The following is a 20,979-nucleotide window of genomic DNA, read 5'->3' as shown; positions in this document are numbered from 1 at the left end:
CATGTGGCTAGATATGTGCAATGGCTCTGTGTCATTTATGTCCTTTCATATCAACATATTAAGTAAAAAGCAAGACTGACATACTGAAAATAAACTTAATCTTTTAGCCAGCAATGACCTAGATATTTTTCAGGGGCTTTTTTGTGTGATATGTTTTTTTTCCCCCCACTGTAGAAGTCACTATTGCTTCAGTTACTGTGAAAGCAGTAGACAGGGAAAATCACATTACTGTGTGGCCATTTGATAATTCATGATGCATTACTCTACCTTGGTTTTTAACATCGAAAGAGCTGAGCTTTGTATGACATGATACAGCTTTTCTAAAGGTACACCAAGAGGAGTGATAACTGGAATGGAAAGAGCACATTGAGGGACATTAAGCACTAGTGGGTTTACTGATGTTTGATGATGAGATATATCTATCTGTCTGTATATCTATATATCTCATCAACATGCAGTCTTTGGAGGTGTTACGTATCAGTGGCCTCATTCACAGTCCAATAAAGTTGGTACTTATTTCCCCTGAATGACCTATGAATTTAGGTGTTATACATGTGGCTTCCTGGAGAGCCATAGTAGGCACTATAAATAATGGGGAGCAAATATTGTTTATGCCACATTTGAGGTCATGGTCTTGCAGGGCAGGCAACATTGGCTTCCTTAGGGTAGTTTAACTGTGGATAAATTTTGATGATCATTTTAAACACCATAAAGAGTAGAGCTGCACAAAACACAGAAAAATGTACAGTCCAGGCTTTTCCAGGAGTTTGTCATCTAAACAGACAATACGGTTTGCACTGGAAGGCTCCAGGGAAGGCTCTTAAAGCATCCATCTGCCATATAGTCCAGAGGTGGGGCTGTAGTTTGGTATGGCAGAGCAATAAATGTCAATTCTATTGCCTTCAAAATGATGAGGAGTTTAAATTTCTGGTTCAGATACTCTCTAGGCAAATTTAACTTTACCTTACTATAGAAAGAGTCACTTTAGAGTAGGTCTTTCAGATGTATCTACTGCATAAGAAATGTAAATAGTCAACCAAGTATTTCAGAACCATTCTAGTTTTATAAAATGTCTGTGCTTTTCTTTATGCTGTGTATTTATGCAGCAATTAACTGTTAAAAATGGAAGTGAAGCTGCATATGTAATTTTTCTCTCTGAAACCATATAGAGGAATACAGAAATGGCAAGCAGATTTTTTAAGTGATAAATGGTAAAAGTAAAAGTCGTTGATACCTTTGGCGGTGGTTGATGCCTACCTAGTCTATTATTGTAAGTATCTTTAATTCTTCTACAGAAGAGAATGATTACATATAGTTGATTTTCCAGTCTCATGTATATTTGGGCTCCATGTCTTTATACCTGCAAAAAAATGTGTTTCAACAACCATACATATATAAACTGTGATTTAACTCTGTACATAGAATCGACTGTAGGGCATGCTAAACTCTAATATTTGGCCTGAAATTATAGAAGGTATACAATTTCACTTCTTTGCAAACTGAACACAGATTTTGCTTGACACTTACGTGGTCACATCCATAGTTCTCATTTTATGAGAAAATAAAACTAACACTGACAGACACTGTTTCTAGAAATGTCATTCCTTAGAATGGCCAAAATCACCAGCCTTGATTTGAATGTCAAAGCGTATGGTTGGTACAATGCTTCAGTAGAAATTTCAACTTATCCAAGCAAAACTTTAAAACTCCTATAATAACTGTATAATTCATATTCTACCTCCATATAAAAATCCTTTATTTAAGTGGTCCTGGACTCCTGTATACCTCTGTGAGAATGGATTATGCTCTTACATTATAAGGCTACAGGGGAGAAGGTGATATTACATCTGACAGGGTTCACTGGGTTTCCCTGCTGACAGAAAATGATGATTTTGAGGCACTAGTCTCATCCATCATTACAAGAATGGCTCACAGATATGACAAGAAATTTTATGAAAAATAATCTGTGGTCTAGGCAATAAACTAACCAGTTTTGATGAAATCCATAAACCTTTTATATACTCAATTGAAGAGCAGACCAAAGCTTTCTGCTTGTGGGTATGTTTTGCCTTTTAAAAATATATAGAGTTTGTATCTTCAAAAGTGGAGAAATAACCTTTCTAATATTATCAAAATAATTAAGTTAATGTTGCTGGGATAATATTCATTTATACAGTCTTCTTATCATGCATGCATTTTCCATAGCTAATCTTTGCTTGTTCATGATAATATCCTAAAGGGAAGTGTCTTGCTGGGTGTTGAACACAGCTAGCTGTGAGGAAAGAGAAAAAAGGAAGATGTACAAATTGGGATATGAACAGGATATTCATGTGTGCTGTGATGTAGTAATCCTCTGTGCCTTTCTCCATGTACTGGAACCAGGGAAAATTCAGTCAAATGGTGCAAGCCAGGAACATGACCATCAAAACTAGAGCTGTACAGGCTCATGGGCCTAACACTGTGTAGTAATTATGACAGCTGAAAGACTTTACAATGGATGGCAGAGCTGCTCAGCAGGCACTCCACTTCAAGATGAATGATTAACTTCAGAATTTATTTCCATTCAGGTCTCTTCTGAATTCCTACACAAAGTTCATTTATTTATTCAGGCTTTGCAGAAAAAGGGCTGTGCTTGTCCCCTTTACTGATAATTATTTGCATAGTAAAAGCATAGCTGTGTTTGGATATCACCATGTGTATTCTTATTCAGTTGTAGGATGTTGTCACTTGAGCAGTGATGGGGAACTTACTCTGTCCACTTATCAGCTAAGGAGCTGGTTAAATACAAAACAAAATGTTAGGAGCACAAGGGGAATGCTGATTAGTATCTATGAGATGTTCTTAGAGCAATTGTGGATTAATGTAGCATATGTAGTATTAATTATGTAATAAAAAAGGACCATAATATGGACAAATATTATTCCATAAACTGAGGAAAGAGGGCTAACAAAATATAAATAGAAAAAGAAGTGCTCATTTACCTCCCTGTCTCTGGGAACTATCCTCTAATCTTCCATTTTCTCATGTCCTCTAAGTGTTTTCTTTCATCTTTGCTATACCTGAAACATTATGCTTGTGTCAGCATTTGTACCAGAAACAACTTTTGTGTTGCTACCTAGGGAGTAGATGTGGTACCCTAGTTCATTTGAATTGACCTCAGTGCCTCTGTATCAGCTGTAATAATGATGAAGGGAACAGGCTCCAGGAAAGGAAGGTACAGTGTATTAGACACAGGGGAAATGGAATTAACAGAAATCAGATGAAAAAATCAAGAGTCCTTAGTGGATCACAGAACTGTGTGTGAACACTGCCAGATACTGATTTAACCATTTTTTTTAGCTAGTCAAGCAGGGACTTGGAAATACTTTTTCTTGCAGAAGAAAAGCGTGGGGCTCTCCTTCTCTTTACATGTGCACTGGAGCAGAGGCCAGGTCTGTGACACCAATTGATCTTGTCCTTTGATGGGTATTGGGACAGTCCTTAACCCCAGCAGCCTGAGAGAGGACAGTGCTGTGCAGAGTGCTACTCCTCCAAAGGAGTGGGCACAAGAGCTGCCTCTGTGAGTGACCTGGAGGAAGCCTGCCTGCCTCAGCACGTGCCAGAAGAGTGCCTTTGCTGTTGGGTGCTGGTGTTTGCCAGCCCAGCCCTTGTACTGTGCTCTGCTTGTTGAAATATGATTTTTTTTTTATGTAAAAGCCAGTGGAAAGTACTATTTTTTGTGTTGCCTTTTCATTTTCTAGAGGCTTTTCTGATTGTTGCGTATTTTTTTAAATCAGAATAGGAAGTGCTTTTAAAATCTGTTCCTGTACTGGTGTCTCCAGCAAGATTATGATTTTGCTACTTGCAAAGATCTCAGAAATGCCAATTCTAATTTAGCGCTTTATTTCCAAAACTATTTCACAGCTTCTATTTGCAAGAAACTTCTCTCACTGTGAAACTTCCAGGATGCTCTGGCATGTAGTATGTGGGCAACTTTTAGTGTCAGAATTTGCAGAATGCTAAAGAAGACAAAATTGGTGTACTGTGTCATTGCTTCCTGTGCAGTGGCAGCACTGGTATCCTGACGGAAGCTAGGCTGACGGGGAAAAGCTGCTACTGCATTTTATTATCACTCCAAAATGTGTCACTTTTCTCATCTTATTTGCTAATACTAACTCTCAGGAATTCCTAGATACCCAAACTAGTTAATTAACTCACAGTAATTAAATCAATTCCATGCTGAGAGAAGAAGCATGTACTTGAGGGCAGAACTATGTTATAATGTAGAGTGAAGTGGGGAGATGAAGAGGAGAATAAGGGCAGCAGTGCTGGTGGGGAGCTGCTTAACAAGCAGGGGGTAAGAGAGGGAATGCTGCATGGCAGGATGCAGACATGAGCTGGAATTTGGAGCATTGAAGTTGTATAATTGGAACAGGCAAATATGGAGTACAAGGGAAATGATGTTTAAGGTGGGGGCTTTAGTGAGGTAAGGAGCAGATTGGGGAAAGCCCAGACAGCATTTGGCAGAGCCAAGTTTTATAGGAGGGATGAGGGTGGATAAATGGCCTTTTAGAAGTCAGAGATGTGAGTTCCCCATTGTTGATCAGAGGATAAAGCTTCTAACATGCTCTGTTTTTTATGTTTTCTTCCATCTGCTTTTTTTAAGTTGCTGATAATGGGTTTCTTTTCCTTATGTCTTTGTGTGAGCCTTCAAACTCAATAGTAGAATTTTAGATTTTATGGAGGAGATACTTTGGTGGGGAACTCTTAGGGAAGTTTACTGAGGAAAGAGAAACAATCACAGGAATTGTGTTTTGATTTTGCTTAAAACTACATTATTCAGAGGAAAAATCAGAACTGAACATTGGAATATGCTGAAAAATGGTTAGTACAAAGTCTCTGAGAACATATTGGAGGATTGTAAGCATAGCTAAAATGCTACTCTTATTCCTGCTAGGGCAGTCCCTTCTCAGCCGACAACGCATCCTTCTGTTCCATTCAGAGAAATCTCACACCTGCACTCTAGTCAAGGGGCTGTGCTCATGGGTGAAGGACAAGACAGAGATGGGGTTTGCATGATCAGCACCACGTGTGCAATTCTGCAAGGATGTTTTGCACTGGTGCAAGATGGAACAGAGGATGCTGGAGAGATTAAGAGCTGTTGCTGCAGAGTAAAGAGGCAGCTGTTGGTATAGACAGTTAAAACTGCTTAAGCCCAGCTTCTTTGTATCCATCTTTGATTCAGCACCGAAGGTTGCTTGTCAATTTCGAAAAAATGAAGTGGTTTGTGTTTTGCTGTAAAAAAGGTAGTGTTAGGCAGGAAGGAGACAGCATGTACTGACAAAGAATTTGTAGTATTTGTCCTTTGCCCACAACATTTTTCTAGATTTAGTAAGGTACGCAGCTAGCACTGGCACTGAAATGAGTCAATTTTAGAAAACATCATGATATTTATAACCACCTGCTTTATAATTTATTTTTGGATGAAATATTAAGCTAATATTACACAGAAATTTATAGAAGGTTTGGTAATCAGATAATTATAATTATATTATATTATATTATCAGACAATGCATTTTTTTCTTTTCAAACTGGGTAATTTAATTTAAATTTACTCATTTAAATTACTTTGTGTCTACCATTAAAAAGGCAGCCAGACCAAAGTTAGATAGGATGCCAAAGACATACAGCTGTTTTCTAACAGACTGTGTAGGCTGTCATCTTGAGGCAGACTCACAGTGCAGAGCCACACTTGAGCTCTTTCATGCTAGGACTCCTGTTACAGCGCTGAATCCTTTTCTTATGTTTAGGAATTTGTGTTGTCATTACATTGGTAAAGGCATTATATTTGGCATAAGACTCTTGGAGAATGTAATTTTTCCCCCTTTTTCCTTTTGTCAGCTCTAGGATTTGCTTATTGTCAAAAATTATTCCAAAGATTCTTGTAAAGAAGGAATTAGGACTATGTCAGAGTAAAGGAAAACCAAAAAATCTGCATCTTTAATACATTGCTGTTAACATGTTAATCACTGTTATGACCACAAAGGAATTGTAGTGTCAATGATTGTATTGAAATACATGCCTCTAAAATATGTTTCACCATGCTGACATTGAAAATACTTTTTCCTCTGTATCTTTGTATTTATATTCTTATACAGGAGAAAACCTGAAGGATCCTAGACGTTGTTCTTAGAAGCAGCTGTCAGCCCTTCATTTAGAGTATACCAATATGATTGCCTTTTTAATATGGGTTTCTAAATGAAAGCATACGTAATAGACAAATACATAAAATTAGCAGCTATACTGAGGCAGAACTCACTCTCAAGACTAAAATATGTTTCCTAGTCATTCTTATGCAATGTTAAATATTTCTCCAAACTATAAAGATTATCCATAGTTTCATCCATGTGTGCGGCTAAGTATAATTTGTATTTAAAATATAATAGTCTCACAATTCCAAATACCTCTCAAAACCCAGAGTTTTGCTTCCCTCTGAAATGTATATTAGCTGTATTCCACTGCGCATCCAATCAGAGCCTTTGAAAATCTCCAAGTAGTTAAGAGGCAAGACTGCTCTGTAAATCGATTTCTGTTCATCCATGAGACATCTGTTAAATTCACTTCTGTTAAAAACTTGAAGTACTCTTAAAAAACTGACACCTCATATGTGGAGCCCATTCAGATCTATCAGATGGTGAAGCCGTTCTCTGCCTGGCAGCACCTATCAAGATCTGACCCCATTGGGTTGTTTTGGTTGGTAGATTGGTCTGACTAAAAAATTGAATTCCTCCATAGGAGAGGCATTAGTGAGAAAGAAGAGCAGAACTGATACTAAAAGCTCAGTTAGGTTTTGGCAGTATTTGGTATAGAAGGTAACATGAAGACTGCTAATTTTTAAGTAACATGTTCCTCATTTGGAATTTTGTTATCTGCTTACACAATACTGTGTATTACGTTGCACACTAAGTTAATTATGTCTGGACCCCTGGATGAAAAAAATTACAGTCTATATTACAGGCAGATACAACTTCTTAAAGATTATACTGGAACACTGTCCTTAATTCACAGACCCCATCAAAGTCCACCAAAGTTTTGTAAAGGGGCAAGAAACTTCTCTGCGCAGCACAGTGCAGAATGATCTTAGAGTAAGCACTTCCACCTTTTTCTTACCATCTTTTTCTGGTTGGTCATGTAGTCAGTGTTGTTAACTTCTCTGTCCCTTTTTTTTTGCCTTAGCTTACCTTTTTATTGTTGACTCATCTGTTAGTCTTAGGACTCCTATGTGTTAGTCTTGGGTGAGGACAGTACCATTGTAGCCCCAGGATCCCAATGTTAGCACTATTTCCTTTCCTCATTTTACTTAAGTCCAGCAAACCTTTGATATGCATCCTACAATTAATGTACTGTGTGTCACACTTACTGTGCCCCACTGTTTCATTTCTGCACTGCATACAATGCTGCAGCCAGAAATTCTCTGTCTGCAGGACTCATGAAAGTCCTGTCTGATTCAGACACCAGCAGGCCTTTTCCAGTTACTATGTACTGTCCTTTCTGAATTCAAGTTGGCTAACTGTGATATGTAACTTGATGAAAAAGTCTGCTGTTGTGTGCTCTTTCATCCCCCTTTTAGGGAATCCAACTTAATCAGTTACCTTACCAGTGTTATTCACCTGTTTCTCATTGTTGTTTGTACTAAACTTCTTGTTCTTACTCTGAACACAGGAATTAAGATCACACTGGGCATATGCAGATGACCAGTGAATACCTCAAGCTGTGTTTAGTGGATCTCAGTTACTTGATGTTGTTCTTCCTGATCCATTTTTCATCTTGTATTTGTCTTAGCTACAAAGTTAATGAAATCTCCCCTTCCTATGTGCCATCTTCCATGCTGACAGAGTACAAGGAATCCTTTGACACCCTGTCTCAGTGTAGGAGGTGTAATACTTATGAGAGAGGGAATAACATCATATTCTGTTGTGTTATGCCTCTGGGCAAAGCCTACAATTGCTTTACTGGCACGTATTAAATCTAATGAAATCTCTGTGTTCTTCAGTCTTGTGAGAATGATATTCACAATATGAATATATTGTCAGCTTCTTATCCATTAAACAGAACTAACAATCTGTAGAATCACACTTAATAAAAGTATGTGATTTCCTGTAATATTCACATGAGCTTCCCCCAAACCTGAATTACTTCTTACTGAATGATGTACTATACTATATAATAACCTGGGAAAATCTCTGTGATGCTTTTAAATTATCTTTCCCAACACAATCTCTCTAGAAAGTGTAGCTTACAAAATTGTATCCTGCTGAGTTCTGCTTCATGTGTAATCTTTTTCTGTAGTAGGAAGCTTGAAAGCTGTTCTGCTGTTCAACAACTTTCACTTGTTTCCCATGACCACCTTATCTCAGCCTAGGAATAAATGCTTCCAGATATCACTGCAACAAAACTCATAATTTTGTACATTAGATGAATACACTTTCAGGTTTTCTGTTATTAATAAATTATCTTTGAACCTTCACTATGTTAACATTCAAAATTCACTGAAAACAAAGGCTTTCTTTTGACTTATATTGTGGTTCAACCCCAGCCAGCAACTAAGCCCCATGCAGCCACTTGCTCACTTCCCCCATTGGAATGGGGGAAGAGAACTGGAAGAGTAAAAGTGAGAAAACTCATGGCTTGAGATAAAGACTGCTTAATAGAGAAAGCAAAACCTGTGTGCACAAGCAAAGCAAAACGGAATTTACTCACCACTTTCCATGGGTAGGTGGTTATTCAGCCATCTTCAGGAAAGCCAGGCTCCATCTTGCATAACAGTTACTTGGGAAGACAAATGCGGTCACTCCAAATGTCCCCACTTCGTCCTTCTTCCCCCAACTTTACATACTGAGCATGATATCATATAGTATGGAATATTTCTTGGGTCCGTTAGGGTCAGTTGTCCCAGCTGTGCCCCTTCCCAACTTCTTGTGCACCCCAAGACTCCTTGCTGGAAGGGTGGGATGAGAGGTGGCCTTGATGCTGTGTAGGCCCTGCTCAGCAATAGCTAAAGTTTCCCTGTGTTACCAACACTGTTTTCAGCACAAGTCCAAAAAATAGCCCCATACCGGCTACTATGAAGCAGTAGCCCAAACCTTCCAAACCTTGCTGACAGAAATTGCACTTGTCTTGGTAAGAAGTGTTGCCGTGGGAGTTAAGTGCTGAAAAAATCTCCAGAGCAGTTAATTAGGGGTGAGATAAGAAAGGGTTTATTTTGCCAAGGCTAAGATGTTACAAGACGTGCACAGGCCGTGCCTGAGATGTTACATTTTATAATACCATCCATCCAATCCCAGATGTGTCCACCCTGTGGCCTTTACTCTGGTCCGCCCCAGGTCCACCCCCTGAGAATTGAGTCGGAGGGCTTTCGGGACCCCCTGTTCATCCCATCTTCCTCTCCCTCAGAGCACAAAGGGTACATAGTTACCCAATTTTTTACTGTGTTCTGTGGTTTAGGCCCTGATATGCTGTTCTGCCAACAATCTAGGCCTTGCCTTGACAAAAGACTAAACATTTCTGCTGTGTTCGAGAGTAGGATTGATATAGGGAGCATAGAATGGGGTAAGAGGGTTAAGGAATGTGTAAACAAGGGTGCTAGAGAGAAAGGGAAAGGGACAAGGGACAAAGGAGGGAGGGTTGCTGCTTTTAAAATCTACTTATAAAACTTTATAAGACTTACCAATATTAGAAAAATAAAAAAAAAATTAGGGGCTTAAGGCATCAGAAGTAATGAGAGATCTCTACTCTCTTCCTTCTATATTTATTTAATGTCCTAATGTCACACAATCCTTTACTTAGTTCATATTATCAAATTTGTGTGCCTTCTAATTTATAATAAGCATTAAGGTTATTAGCCAGAAACTTTTGCAGTCATGCAGCTAAATGCATCTTTTACTAGCCACTATTTGTATATGTCTCTGGAGATCAGCCAAGTATTCAACCAAAGGAAAAGTACAAATCTTCAAATTTTAATTTTTGTTCTATAATATTTACTTGCTTTCTGAAAGGTCAGATTTTCTTGTTACTTTGCTTTTGTGTTCTTTTGTCCCTGAAATCCGAACAACATACGTTCATGCAGATGGCTCATAGCAAAATATTCCCTTAATAAGAAATGCTTATCAGCATCCTAACTTATTCAGGGAATCACCAATGTTTGCAAGGGCCACACTGGGAAAGCGTCCCCTCCTCAGACTCAGTGCTGCTCACCTAAGATATGTGTGTGTACATGAGATTCCAGCATTTCCATCTGGAGAGAGCTGAGAACAGGAAACTAACGCCAAGGAGTTCTTGCTCTCTGTTTCTCATCTTCACCCACTCTGGACGTACCAGACTGTTATCTTTAACTGAAGAGACTGAGTTAGTATTTTGGTTATTAAGTTCTAGTGGCAAAAAAAGGGGGTAGGTGTTTTAACCAGTCAGTTTTACTCTTGGATTCTTGTTTTATGCCTTTTACTCTTGAACTATTTTTATGCCTCACTTTGAGTTAAATAGCTTTAATCATATCTCTCAGTGATATAAGGTCTTAGATTGTTATGTTCTCAAAATACTTTACAAAGATTAGTAAGTGTTACTGATGAACAAGTAATGGATTCCCATCCCACAGAAATTTTCAACATATCAAAACATTTCCCTCTATTGAATCAGGACAAAAATCAAAGCAAAAATAGGGGAATAATTAGTTTAGAACATTCATTTCAGTTCTGTAATTTCACTACCTTACATTTCAGTTTCAGTCATTTTAACTTCTCCCTGCATTTTTTTGAATCAGTAAACTGAAAGTTCTTATTTAAAACAGTACTTATAAAATGTTGCAGCAGTGCCTGTTTTAAATACTGTATTTGAAAATCTGTGCTGAAGCCTTCTTTTTCTTACAAGCAGCTTGGTTTTGAACAGTTTCCTTGGGAAACTCAGGTTTAATTATGAGAGGTCAACATCAAGTGGAGGGAGAGACCCATTTAGTTGCTTGCACAGATGACTGGTGCCATTCAAGGTGTTCTAAGGTGTCTTACTTTGCCTTGTGCTGCCATTACAAGGGTGGGAGCATCCTTAGGTGCTCTGTCATATCTAACAACCCATGGCAGATATCTCAAGTACCCTGTGACAGCTCAGTTGACATCACCTTGCACAATTGAATTAATGCCAGAGAAACTGAGTCACAGAAGATGATGGTTGGGGTTTCACCAGTGCCAGCTAATGCCTACATGAAGCTTGGCACATTATGGTTACTGGGGGTAACCGTAATGAATCTTGAAAATGTATGGGTTTACATCTTAGCAAAAACATTCATTAACGTGAAAAAGTAGTTGAAGAGGTGTGCAAAATCTGAAATACCGGGAACCTTTCCTTTTCTTTTTTAATGACAAATACATACTGAGAGCACACTGGTGGTGCTCCCAAAATATTAATAATAGGTCTACACTACTCACAGACAAAGCAGAATACTGTGATAGAAAAGTGCAAACAAAGTTTGCCTCTTCCCAGTCACACCTGGAGAACAAAGTCTGTACAGATCACTCAGTGAGTGGAAGCTGTCGTCTTGAAAAGTGAGCCAGATACGTCTCTCTCACATAGATAGAAAAAGTTGGCCACAGCTGCTTCTGCAACAGCAGCAGAAGTTTCTCTGAGAATGAAGAGAAATGGAATGAGAAAACAGATAAACAGAGAGAACAGCAGCAATAAAGTAGGAAAAATATGTTTCTGGAGATGCCTATTAAAAGGAAACCCGTGGTTCACCTGGGAAACTAATAGTCAAGAGAGTGAGATTTGGAGGTTCTGGAGAGCACCAAGAACATCATGAGGTCTCTCATATTGGGGAGATAAAAGTTAAATTTGCCAGTACTAGTCTCCCTAACTAAATCCACACATATTTTCTGAGGAGTAGCTTTTGTGACAGCTGGATCACCTTTCAGAGAAGGATCTGCCCTTATTTCAGTGGGATTTATCTTAATTGGAGGCAAAATAATGTCAAGTAATATAAAATTCTTCTCTGTATAGATACTTCAATGTGCAAAATACATTTCTATGAAATTCCTTCTGAAAATAACAGGTGTCCATGTGTATGTTCATACATGAATATTTGTGAATGTGTATATATGTGCTTAAATCATCTACATAGACAGCTCTCAGTATCTTTTATTTTGCAGTTTAGCTTTTTCAGTAGGAGCTGAAAGGTCATAAAAATTCCATGCAAATACAGTTTTTATTTTTTTTCATATACCAGTGTTCCTGTTCTTTCAAATAATGTAAAAGCTTTATGCAAATTTTGCCTCGTTTTTCTCAATCACAGTTTTCCAGCATCTTTTTCATTCTGGAGAACCAAGTATTTAGAACTGGATATGGTTTTAAAGGTGATATATTTCCAAGGAGTTTTTTTGGACAGACACTAGTGAATGTCTAGTAAGGTATAAGGTAGTTAAGAGAGTAGTGAATATAATCTGGTGCATCACTTTGCAGCATTCCCTGAGTGCCCTCACCTGTTGAACCCAGAAATTACTGACACTGTAGCAGAAGCAGCAGGATACAAAACACACTTTCATCTCATTGCTCCAGTTCACAGTCCAGAATATTGGTTAAGCCTACAAGGAGGGTAACTTTGTGTGAGGACCCCAGATAGAGAACTGCAGAAGCTTGTGCACCTAGTGGACATTCTTTTCTGCTGGCCATGCTATGGAGTGTGTCAATGTTCAGCACAAGGAATGGGCAGACTGATAAAGCCATAAGCACCTTCAAATGCCACAGCTCAATTATCCAAAAAATGTCTGCCAGGGCATGTACTCATGTGGAGCTTATCTTCAGTGCAGGAGTAGATCTGAGTTTTCCCAGTCATGATACCAACACTCAGAGAACCTAAAATCACATGGAACCTTTTTCTTCTCCCACTTGGTAATAAATGCCATGTTTCCTTTCTACTATCATTCATAGCTCTTTCAGCTGTATGGCTACCCAAATATCTCCCCCTCTGCTGAATCGCTGCTGAATGATCAAGTGTTTCCCAGCACACATGATTCTGTTCTAAGTAATACAAATCCCTGTGCGTGCTGAGGGCTCTTTGCAAACGTGTGGGGAGCCGGGAGCAAAGTGTGGAGGCAGAGTAGGGGTCTCTCTCTCTTCCCCAGACTCCAAGTCAGGCCAGCAAATGCCACCCTGGCAAGCCAGCCCATGTTGACTGCAGTTGTGGAACATCTGGGTGGTGTTTGTAATTTTTGTAATTCAGTGCATTAGGCTTCTGGATAAGTGGAAAGGAGCAAAACCAATTGGTTTTTTAGCACCATAGGCTAGTTTTGCAATGCTGCGTACTAGCAGGAGAGAAGCTGATGCTGACATCAAGAACTGGCCCACACTCGCACTATTTTAATGCAATCAGTCAAAAAATATGTACCTGGTATCAAAGTGGTAGTATACAGTGATATCTGAGTTGAGGCCATTCTCTTGCCATGCTGCCTTGCTTAACTGCATAAATACTCCCCCTAGACCACCTACTCAAAGACCAGCAAAGGTGGTGTCATTACTGAGTGCTTCCTCTTGACTGGTTTACAAAATGATGTGGCAGGCCTGTCAGGGAAATGTCCACTCTTTCACTGACTGGTGAAATGGTACTTTTGAGAGTTCAGGAATAGAGGTCATGAAGACATGCAGGAATTCATCCTTTCTGTCCTCGCCCCAAAAATTGATTTCATGCAGTCAATTTCTACTTATTAAGAAAAAGATGTTATATAAAAATTTTAGGTAAATTATAACATTTAATCCAAATGAGAAACAATTTTTAATACCCTATAAGGAATTTGGGGTCTGATTACACCAGTTTATCACCAAACCACATGCAGCAAGTTTTGTCAAGTTTGCATATGCACAGGTGATAATAAATGGTGCAAAGAAGTGGAGATCCATCCCATTCATTTTGTTTTTATAAACCAGCAGCAAGGAAAGCTAATTGTAGCTTTTTCAGAAGTTACTAGAAGAGTATGTTATTTTTAAACTGGTAGTCTTTTTCTACGAAAATATAAAAAAGTGTTCTTCTTTATATGAGAAATCATTATTTCCTCTTTTGCGAATCATTTTGTAAAATTAGGAAAAGCCTTGCAAAAAAGTTCTCATATAATGATAGTGTGTGAAAAATGTAAAATATAATTTAGGAGGTTTTTTTAAATGAATGACTTTTTCATTGTTTTATTGCTAATAGCAAATGCATTTCAAAATCAGAGTAACTTCTTAGAATCCACAGATCTTTACAGTGCTACTAAAATTGTGTTTTGATTTCTTTGACATGATCCCTGATTGCTGTGAGAAGAATCAGTTCAGTATTTTTGTTCTTAGATTCCCCCTCCTTTGTCTTGCAGCTACTTGTGGCAGATTCCATTAACAATTGCAGTAGGAAATACGAGCCACATCTCATCAGAGGCAATTATATGGGTGTCTAACAAATCAGGTAAAAATAAACTTTCCTCCCAGTGGAATCTCATAAAGCATACTTGTGTTTTCCTCAACTGTTTCTTTGGAATTGATCCTAGATAATTGTTTAGTTGCTCTGCACCCAGGTTTAACTACTTAAAATGAATTACAAAAAAAAAGGAGAGCTGGGAAGGGAGGGAGGAGGAATGAAAGATGAGCAACAAGCTAGATTTATAATTATTGCAGAATTTAGACAGTATGATGTAAAGCTTTTACATAGAAATATGTAACTAAATGCTAAGTATTTTATATTTGGCAACACATATCAAATCATTGATGAATGCAATTCATTTATTGATTGGTGAAAGTGAAATGTATTATTTTATAGCAAAGCATCTGATGAGTATGATTTAGTAAATTTAGAATTCTATAATTTTTGACTCTGATCCGTGGTCTGAACCAGGGCTAAGAAATGTTTGCTGTAACTAAAATTTTCCTTATTGATCTATCAAAAGTATTTGTTCTCTCTATTAGATAACCATATGCTGGACCTCAAAAGTACATTATTCTGCTTATTACTTTTTTTCTTCCTCCTCAGTTCCTACATGATCATAACAGTAATAGTTATTGTCCTGAGGACAGTGAGTGCTAGTTACCAGTGTTTTTTTATCACCTAAAAAAAAAAAAAAATCCCACCATAGCAATGTCCTGAAATATTTATTTCCTTAGCACTTCATGCTACATTGTCTGACAATTTTGGACTGGAATTGAAGAGAGTGAGGGAAGACATATGGACACTTGAATAGAAGGATTATATGGAAGGGAAAAGAAGGATCCACGCATCCCCTTGACACATGGGCTGTACAGGGAGAAACGATCCCTTCCTGTAAAATTAGAAGGGTATAGAGATTTCCCTCTGATAGAAATATATTGGGAGAGATGAGGGTGTCAAACCTGTGTGAGACTTCTTTTCCTCTTTTATAAGTTACTATAATATATTAGTCACATAGAGCTCAATAGCCAGTAGGAATGGAGATGTATGGTGCGTGATCAGTAGAAATCTGAGTACTCCAAATTTCTAGTGGTATAGGGTGTGTTTCTTTACCCTGATCATTTACAGCCTATGAGAAAGCAACATGTTTTATACCGCTCCCATGATATAATGATCTAGAAATGTGCCTGTGATCAGGGCACTTTTTGTACCTGTATACTCTAGTAAGAGCATACAGATGCTGCTTCACTTCTCAGAAACTTACTACATTGGCCATACTTTTTAATATGAACATCTCTGAAATACTTCAAACCTGTTTGCACTTTCACAGCCTGCGTTAATGACCTGCTCTACTTTTGTCCTTTAGGGCTTGACTGAACTCTCATTGAAGTTATCAGAAAGATTCCCACTGACTTCAGAGGGAGTTGATCACCTCATCTCATCTCATTAGGTTGCACATGCATGCCTCCTTCCCTTCGCTCTTACCTTCAAAGTTCATTATATCACTGTTATCTACACAGATGGTTCCTCATTGCTTTTTGCATGCAGAGTGCTGCGGAGGAACAAGTCCATAAAACTGCTACCCACTCTTTTAAGATCTACTGTTCCTATTGGAATGCCTTCAAGAAATCAACAAATTAATGATGGCCAGTGTAAGCAATTATTTTGGGGTGGCTACTATATAGAAATTAAAGAGGAACCTTTCCGAGTCATCTGTCTCCTGTATAGCAAATCAATGGCACTGTGATCTATTGCCATTATCCTTGTTCGTCCTCATTACTTTCACTCACTCATTCACTTACTGTGCCTCATTGAAAATGAGGCTGTAAACTTATGACTACATCAAGCATGTCCTCTTGCTTCTACTTATCGTTATCTAGCTCAGCTGGAGAATTCCTCAACATAAAAAGTCAGTAAGAACATCCCTGAATGTACTCAATGTGTACATTGTACATGCTGTTATGTATTGAGGCTGGTATAGAGGATTTTGTGTTACTCCTGGAGTTTTTCTGCAGCTGGTATGTTTGTTTTGTGGGGATGTGGGAGGGATTCTGAGACTCCAAAGGACAGTTCCCAGGATTGATTTTTGTGGACCGGAAGAATCATGAAGACATTCTGTTGTACAGAGGACACAACTTCAGTGTTGTCCCAATGAGTAGTCTGGGAACAACTCTGCAAGTTGGAGGTGAAACAAACTACTCCAAAGGATATTTGGAAGATTGGGAGTGGTCACATTGTTCTTCATTTGAGTATAATTGAATGAGATACTCAAATCAAGTTTGGAATAAATGCTGTTCACGAGGATGGTTTCTGTGCCCTTTGAGGAAAGAGTAGGCAATTCCTTCTTTTTAACCAAACTGTCATGCTGGAAGAGCTTCCAGTGGATAGGAGGTAATGAACAGCTCTCTTTTGTTTGCCATGTATTAGTGATCACAGACCTCATTTCTGCTGCCAATAGTGAAGAGGGTTCAAATTAATGACTACCATTATGATATCTTGGCATATCACTTAAATTTTTCAATAAAATGAACCTTGTCCGTGGGTTATCTGAGAGAAACAAAACCATAGCAATTTTGAAATAGCTACATATATTACCATCAAGAAATATTCCTTTTTTCTGGTATTTCAAATAATATCTCAGGGGAGTAAATCCCCTGCCTTGCACTAGAGTTCACCTAGGATGGTTATTTGCTGATGGAAGAGTCTTTTCCTTCATGTACATCCAGAGAGGCAAGAGAGAGAACTGCTGATTTTTGCATCCTTTTTGAGTCTGTGACCTCATCAAGGTATTGTAGGATGCCAATTGGCATTTTCATGAACAAGGGATAAGAGGTCGCTATCCAGTTTTGTGAGAGCCACATGAATGTAGGGTGATTGAGTTGCTGCTCTCTACTCATCCTGTCAGTGTCTGGCTCTATACCAGAGATAGTGAGCATGCAGATAAGTGATTGTTCAATATGCTGAGCAGGATTAGTTCAGATAACTGTAGATCATCCCAGCTGCTGGCAACAGTGCTAATTCTGTCCACTCTTCAGTAAAGGCCCGCTCTGGAAATTACAGCTATGCAGTGTCTCTTTTGAGATGTAATTCATTATCCTTTGCAGCAAATCCTGTAGGGAAGACAATGCCAGACGTTGGCAACTGTCTGATGAAGTTTATTGTCTCCAAGATGTTTCATTTTCAATATATCTCTTCCCACCTGTTTGTGGAAGGTACGTAGTTATAGTTTTGGAAGCTTTTCATTTTCCAAATGCTTCTGCCAGTCTTTCTTCTCCTTACCCAGTGAGCCGTGGCATTTTTGTAACCATGTTTGTACTCATCAGTTCATATACCTGCCACCAGATGATGATCATTTTACTCGCTTAGTTTGTCTGGTGTGTGAAATGGATCTGTCTTGTTTGCTCTCAGAGTTCTGCACAGATAGGTCACCACCACTTTTTCCCTGTTCACTCCCTATAGCCATGGATGAGGGTGTTCTGCTTCAAGTGAGTGTAAACCAGTCACAAAGGAGATATCTTATGATTAACCTTCCTATCCATGCTGAGGTCAGAGATATCACACTAAGGTGGCTGCAATGCTCTTTGTGCCTTAGTCTTGCAGATCTGCTGAATGATAAATTTCACTACCACTGGGGAAATCATTGGTGTTACAAACTTCTGCTTTGTCATAAATCTAGGGCTTGTTTCTGTTTCGCCTAGATAAGTTGCCTCTTTTGTGGTTGCTGTAATAATCTATAACCATGTATCCACAGTGTTTTGGGATCCCCCCAAAAGTAGTGGATAAAAAGTCAAGGACTGGCTTTGAACCCATTACAGCCTCACAAGATGACTGCTTAGCTGGGCTTGTGGGGAGGTGTTGGCAATTGCTGCTGAAGGCATACTAAGTGTGGAAGCACAGGCTCACCTGTCATGTTTCGGCAAATGCAGAAGAACTGACCATGACCTGAAGTGAGGAGGTTTAGGTAGCATCCATTTTCAACAGGCGAGCAGGGCTTTTGATAAAGGCAGACTTGCTGTTCCCTGGGCATCATTGTTCTGGTGCTCAGTCTCCAAGTAGGAAACATCTCCATGCAACTCAGTAAGTGTTGCTGAACTGACTGACACAGCTTTACAGTCTGTCCTTTCCATCCCCACCTCCTGTTTGTTGACTGGTTTCTTATGTTCTGGGGAAATATTCCTCTGATGAACTTCTCTGCCTCTGATAAAATGACTGCTATTCAGACTGCTGTATCTCCTCAGGATTGCCATAAGATGGGGGAAAGGAAGTTCACCATGGAAATTGACTTCCAACAACAAGTCCCAATTTACTATGCCACCTCCTATTAGCTAAATCTCTACTTTAGCTGTAAGCCACTTGACTGTCAGATTCTCCTCCATGAAGTGTTTTGTAGGAGACAGATGCTTCTGAGCTGGGGTTTGCTAGCTGCCCACTGGGAAAGAGAGCATTAGTTGTAGCTTTAGAAAAATACCTTTTTTTTTCCTTTCGGAGACTCAGCTGCTGAGCTTTACCTATGTTGCTTCCAGACTCCACTCTTGTATCTTTCAAAAGCAGGAGGAAGAGACAGAAGACTGCTGCTTACACTGTGTATCACCTTAGACTTTAGCAGTTCCATCATATAGGAATGTTAATGGATGGAAGGGTAGTCTGAGGAAAGATTATGTGAGATAGAACTTGATCATTTTGATCATATTTCCTGATGACCTTCATTTATTGTGTTATTCCCTATACCAAAACATTTTCTTTCATCATGGAGCTATGGCTACATGGCAAGTGAGATAGAATTTTTTTTTCTGGTTTCCTTCTCCCCATATGAAAAGTTCAAGCAAGAAGATTTGTAGAATTTAGTTAGTCAGTATCTTTTCACAAAATATTGGGATTATGATGAATTTCCTCATGGAACGTTTTTATTTGCCAGAAAAATTTCACTTTCTGTTCTTGACATAGAATTTTGCTACACTTGTGCAGTTATTTTTGCAACAAAATGGAGTGAGTTCTCCCAGCATAAGCCAATTTCTTAGTATGCTAGGGGTTGTATAAAATGAAGAGTTAAAATAACAACTGTGAGTCTGAACATTTGAAATGGTAGTGGAACTGTGTTTAGCTATGCTCTTTGCAGCACTGACATAGTTCCAGAGGAGTGCCCTTCTCCCAGACCTGCCTCACATGGTGCTCGGGTTACCATGTGGAGGAGCAGACTTCCATCATTTTTGCTGGTTTTGAAGGAGTTGAAGTTGCTCGAGAGCTGGGAGAGCACAGAACTTCAAGCCACGTGCAGGTAGCACCAGCTGGAGGACTGTCTCACACTTTGAGAGCAGAGAAACTGGGAATAAGACCCTAGCTGATTTTCTTCCTTCAAAACAAATGTCATAAAACTTAAACATTTCCTTGTAAATATTTCCTGTATGTATGTGGCAAAACTGGAAGTTTCAGAGCAGCATTGTTTTCTGAGGTATCCAGAGAAAACACAACCATGGAAAAACACTTTCTGATGAAAGAAGATTAAAAAAAATTTCCCTTTAATCTCAAATACAACTGGATATATATTTTAGATTGAATTTTAAGAGGTGAACTAAAACTGTCAAAGATAGATTTCATTTCAAATTAAGTCTTTGTTGTTGTTTAGAAAGTCATGAGTGTTGTAATACAGAATTTAACACTGAATTACTAGCTTTTCCCTAACTATAATACTTTTAACAGGAGACTAATAAATGTGTTTTTAGTAAGTGGAGACATTACCCAGGTGTATAGACATTTTTAATGCTATAATCACCAAAACAAAGAATTTCTTTTATAGGAAAATGTGAGAATTGACAAACACAAATATCAAATTCTACTAAATAATATAGAACTGTGTGAAGCACATGCATCAGGCAGCTCCTTGAAATAACCACCTTTTTATATTAGCTGAGAAGGTGTGAAAGATTCCTGTTCCATATTTCAGGAGAAAGTCAACACATGAGCAGTCTTACCAGAAAATAATAGCAAGTGGTTATGGTTGTATTTAAACTAACCAAAACAGCAGTAATGCCATCAAGCTTCTGAAAGATATTCTCCTTTAATGCCATGTGTGTTGGGGATGTTGCATAGCTGTTACTTATGAAATAGGTTATTTAGAACTTGTCATATTTGACTGGCAAGTACCATTCAATACTCTATTAAAGCAGAAGTAATTTCCTCAAATACTGAAACAAGAACAAGGGTATGTATTTTTCTGTTACATCTGATTTTGAAAATTTCCATTTAATGAATTTATTTACCCAGATAATGCTTAAGAAAGGCTTATAGCCCATTTGGTATGCTTTTAGGTAGTATCATAGAGGTGTGGGGATTAAGCAGTCAAAAGTAGCTGCTTTCAGGAATGGTGGTATTTAGAGGCTAGTTTGCAACTGAAGAACATGGGCAGAAGGCTGTACTGCATTAAGGTGATAGGATTTTCTGCCCAGAGTGAGCAGCCCGCTCCTGACCCTACCATGGTAGTATGCCCCTAAAAACCCAGAGAAACTCTTAAAGTCATCCTTTCCCTCAGCAGTGTCTCCTAGATCCAGAAGTGTGTACTTTTTTCTGTTTCTTT

The 20,979-nt window shown here is 38.6% G+C and overlaps 1 protein-coding gene across 1 annotated transcript in view; it reads left to right on the top strand.

Annotated features, from left to right (window-relative positions):
• TRHDE (thyrotropin releasing hormone degrading enzyme) overlaps nt 1–20,979 on the top strand; it is a 196,948-nt gene that overhangs the window by 133,221 nt on the left and 42,748 nt on the right. The window contains exon 10 of the mRNA XM_029963508.1: nt 14,365–14,453. Coding sequence (XP_029819368.1) covers nt 14,365–14,453 — 89 coding nt within the window. The remainder of the gene's footprint in view (nt 1–14,364; nt 14,454–20,979) is intronic.

The sequence above is a fragment of the Manacus vitellinus genome, unplaced genomic scaffold, assembly GCF_001715985.3.
Source record: "Manacus vitellinus isolate BGI_N305 unplaced genomic scaffold, ASM171598v3 scaffold_5_pilon, whole genome shotgun sequence".
Taxonomy (NCBI): domain Eukaryota; kingdom Metazoa; phylum Chordata; class Aves; order Passeriformes; family Pipridae; genus Manacus; species Manacus vitellinus.
The sequence above is the reverse complement of the archived record's forward strand: the minus strand, read 5'-3'. Positions and strand labels throughout refer to the sequence as shown.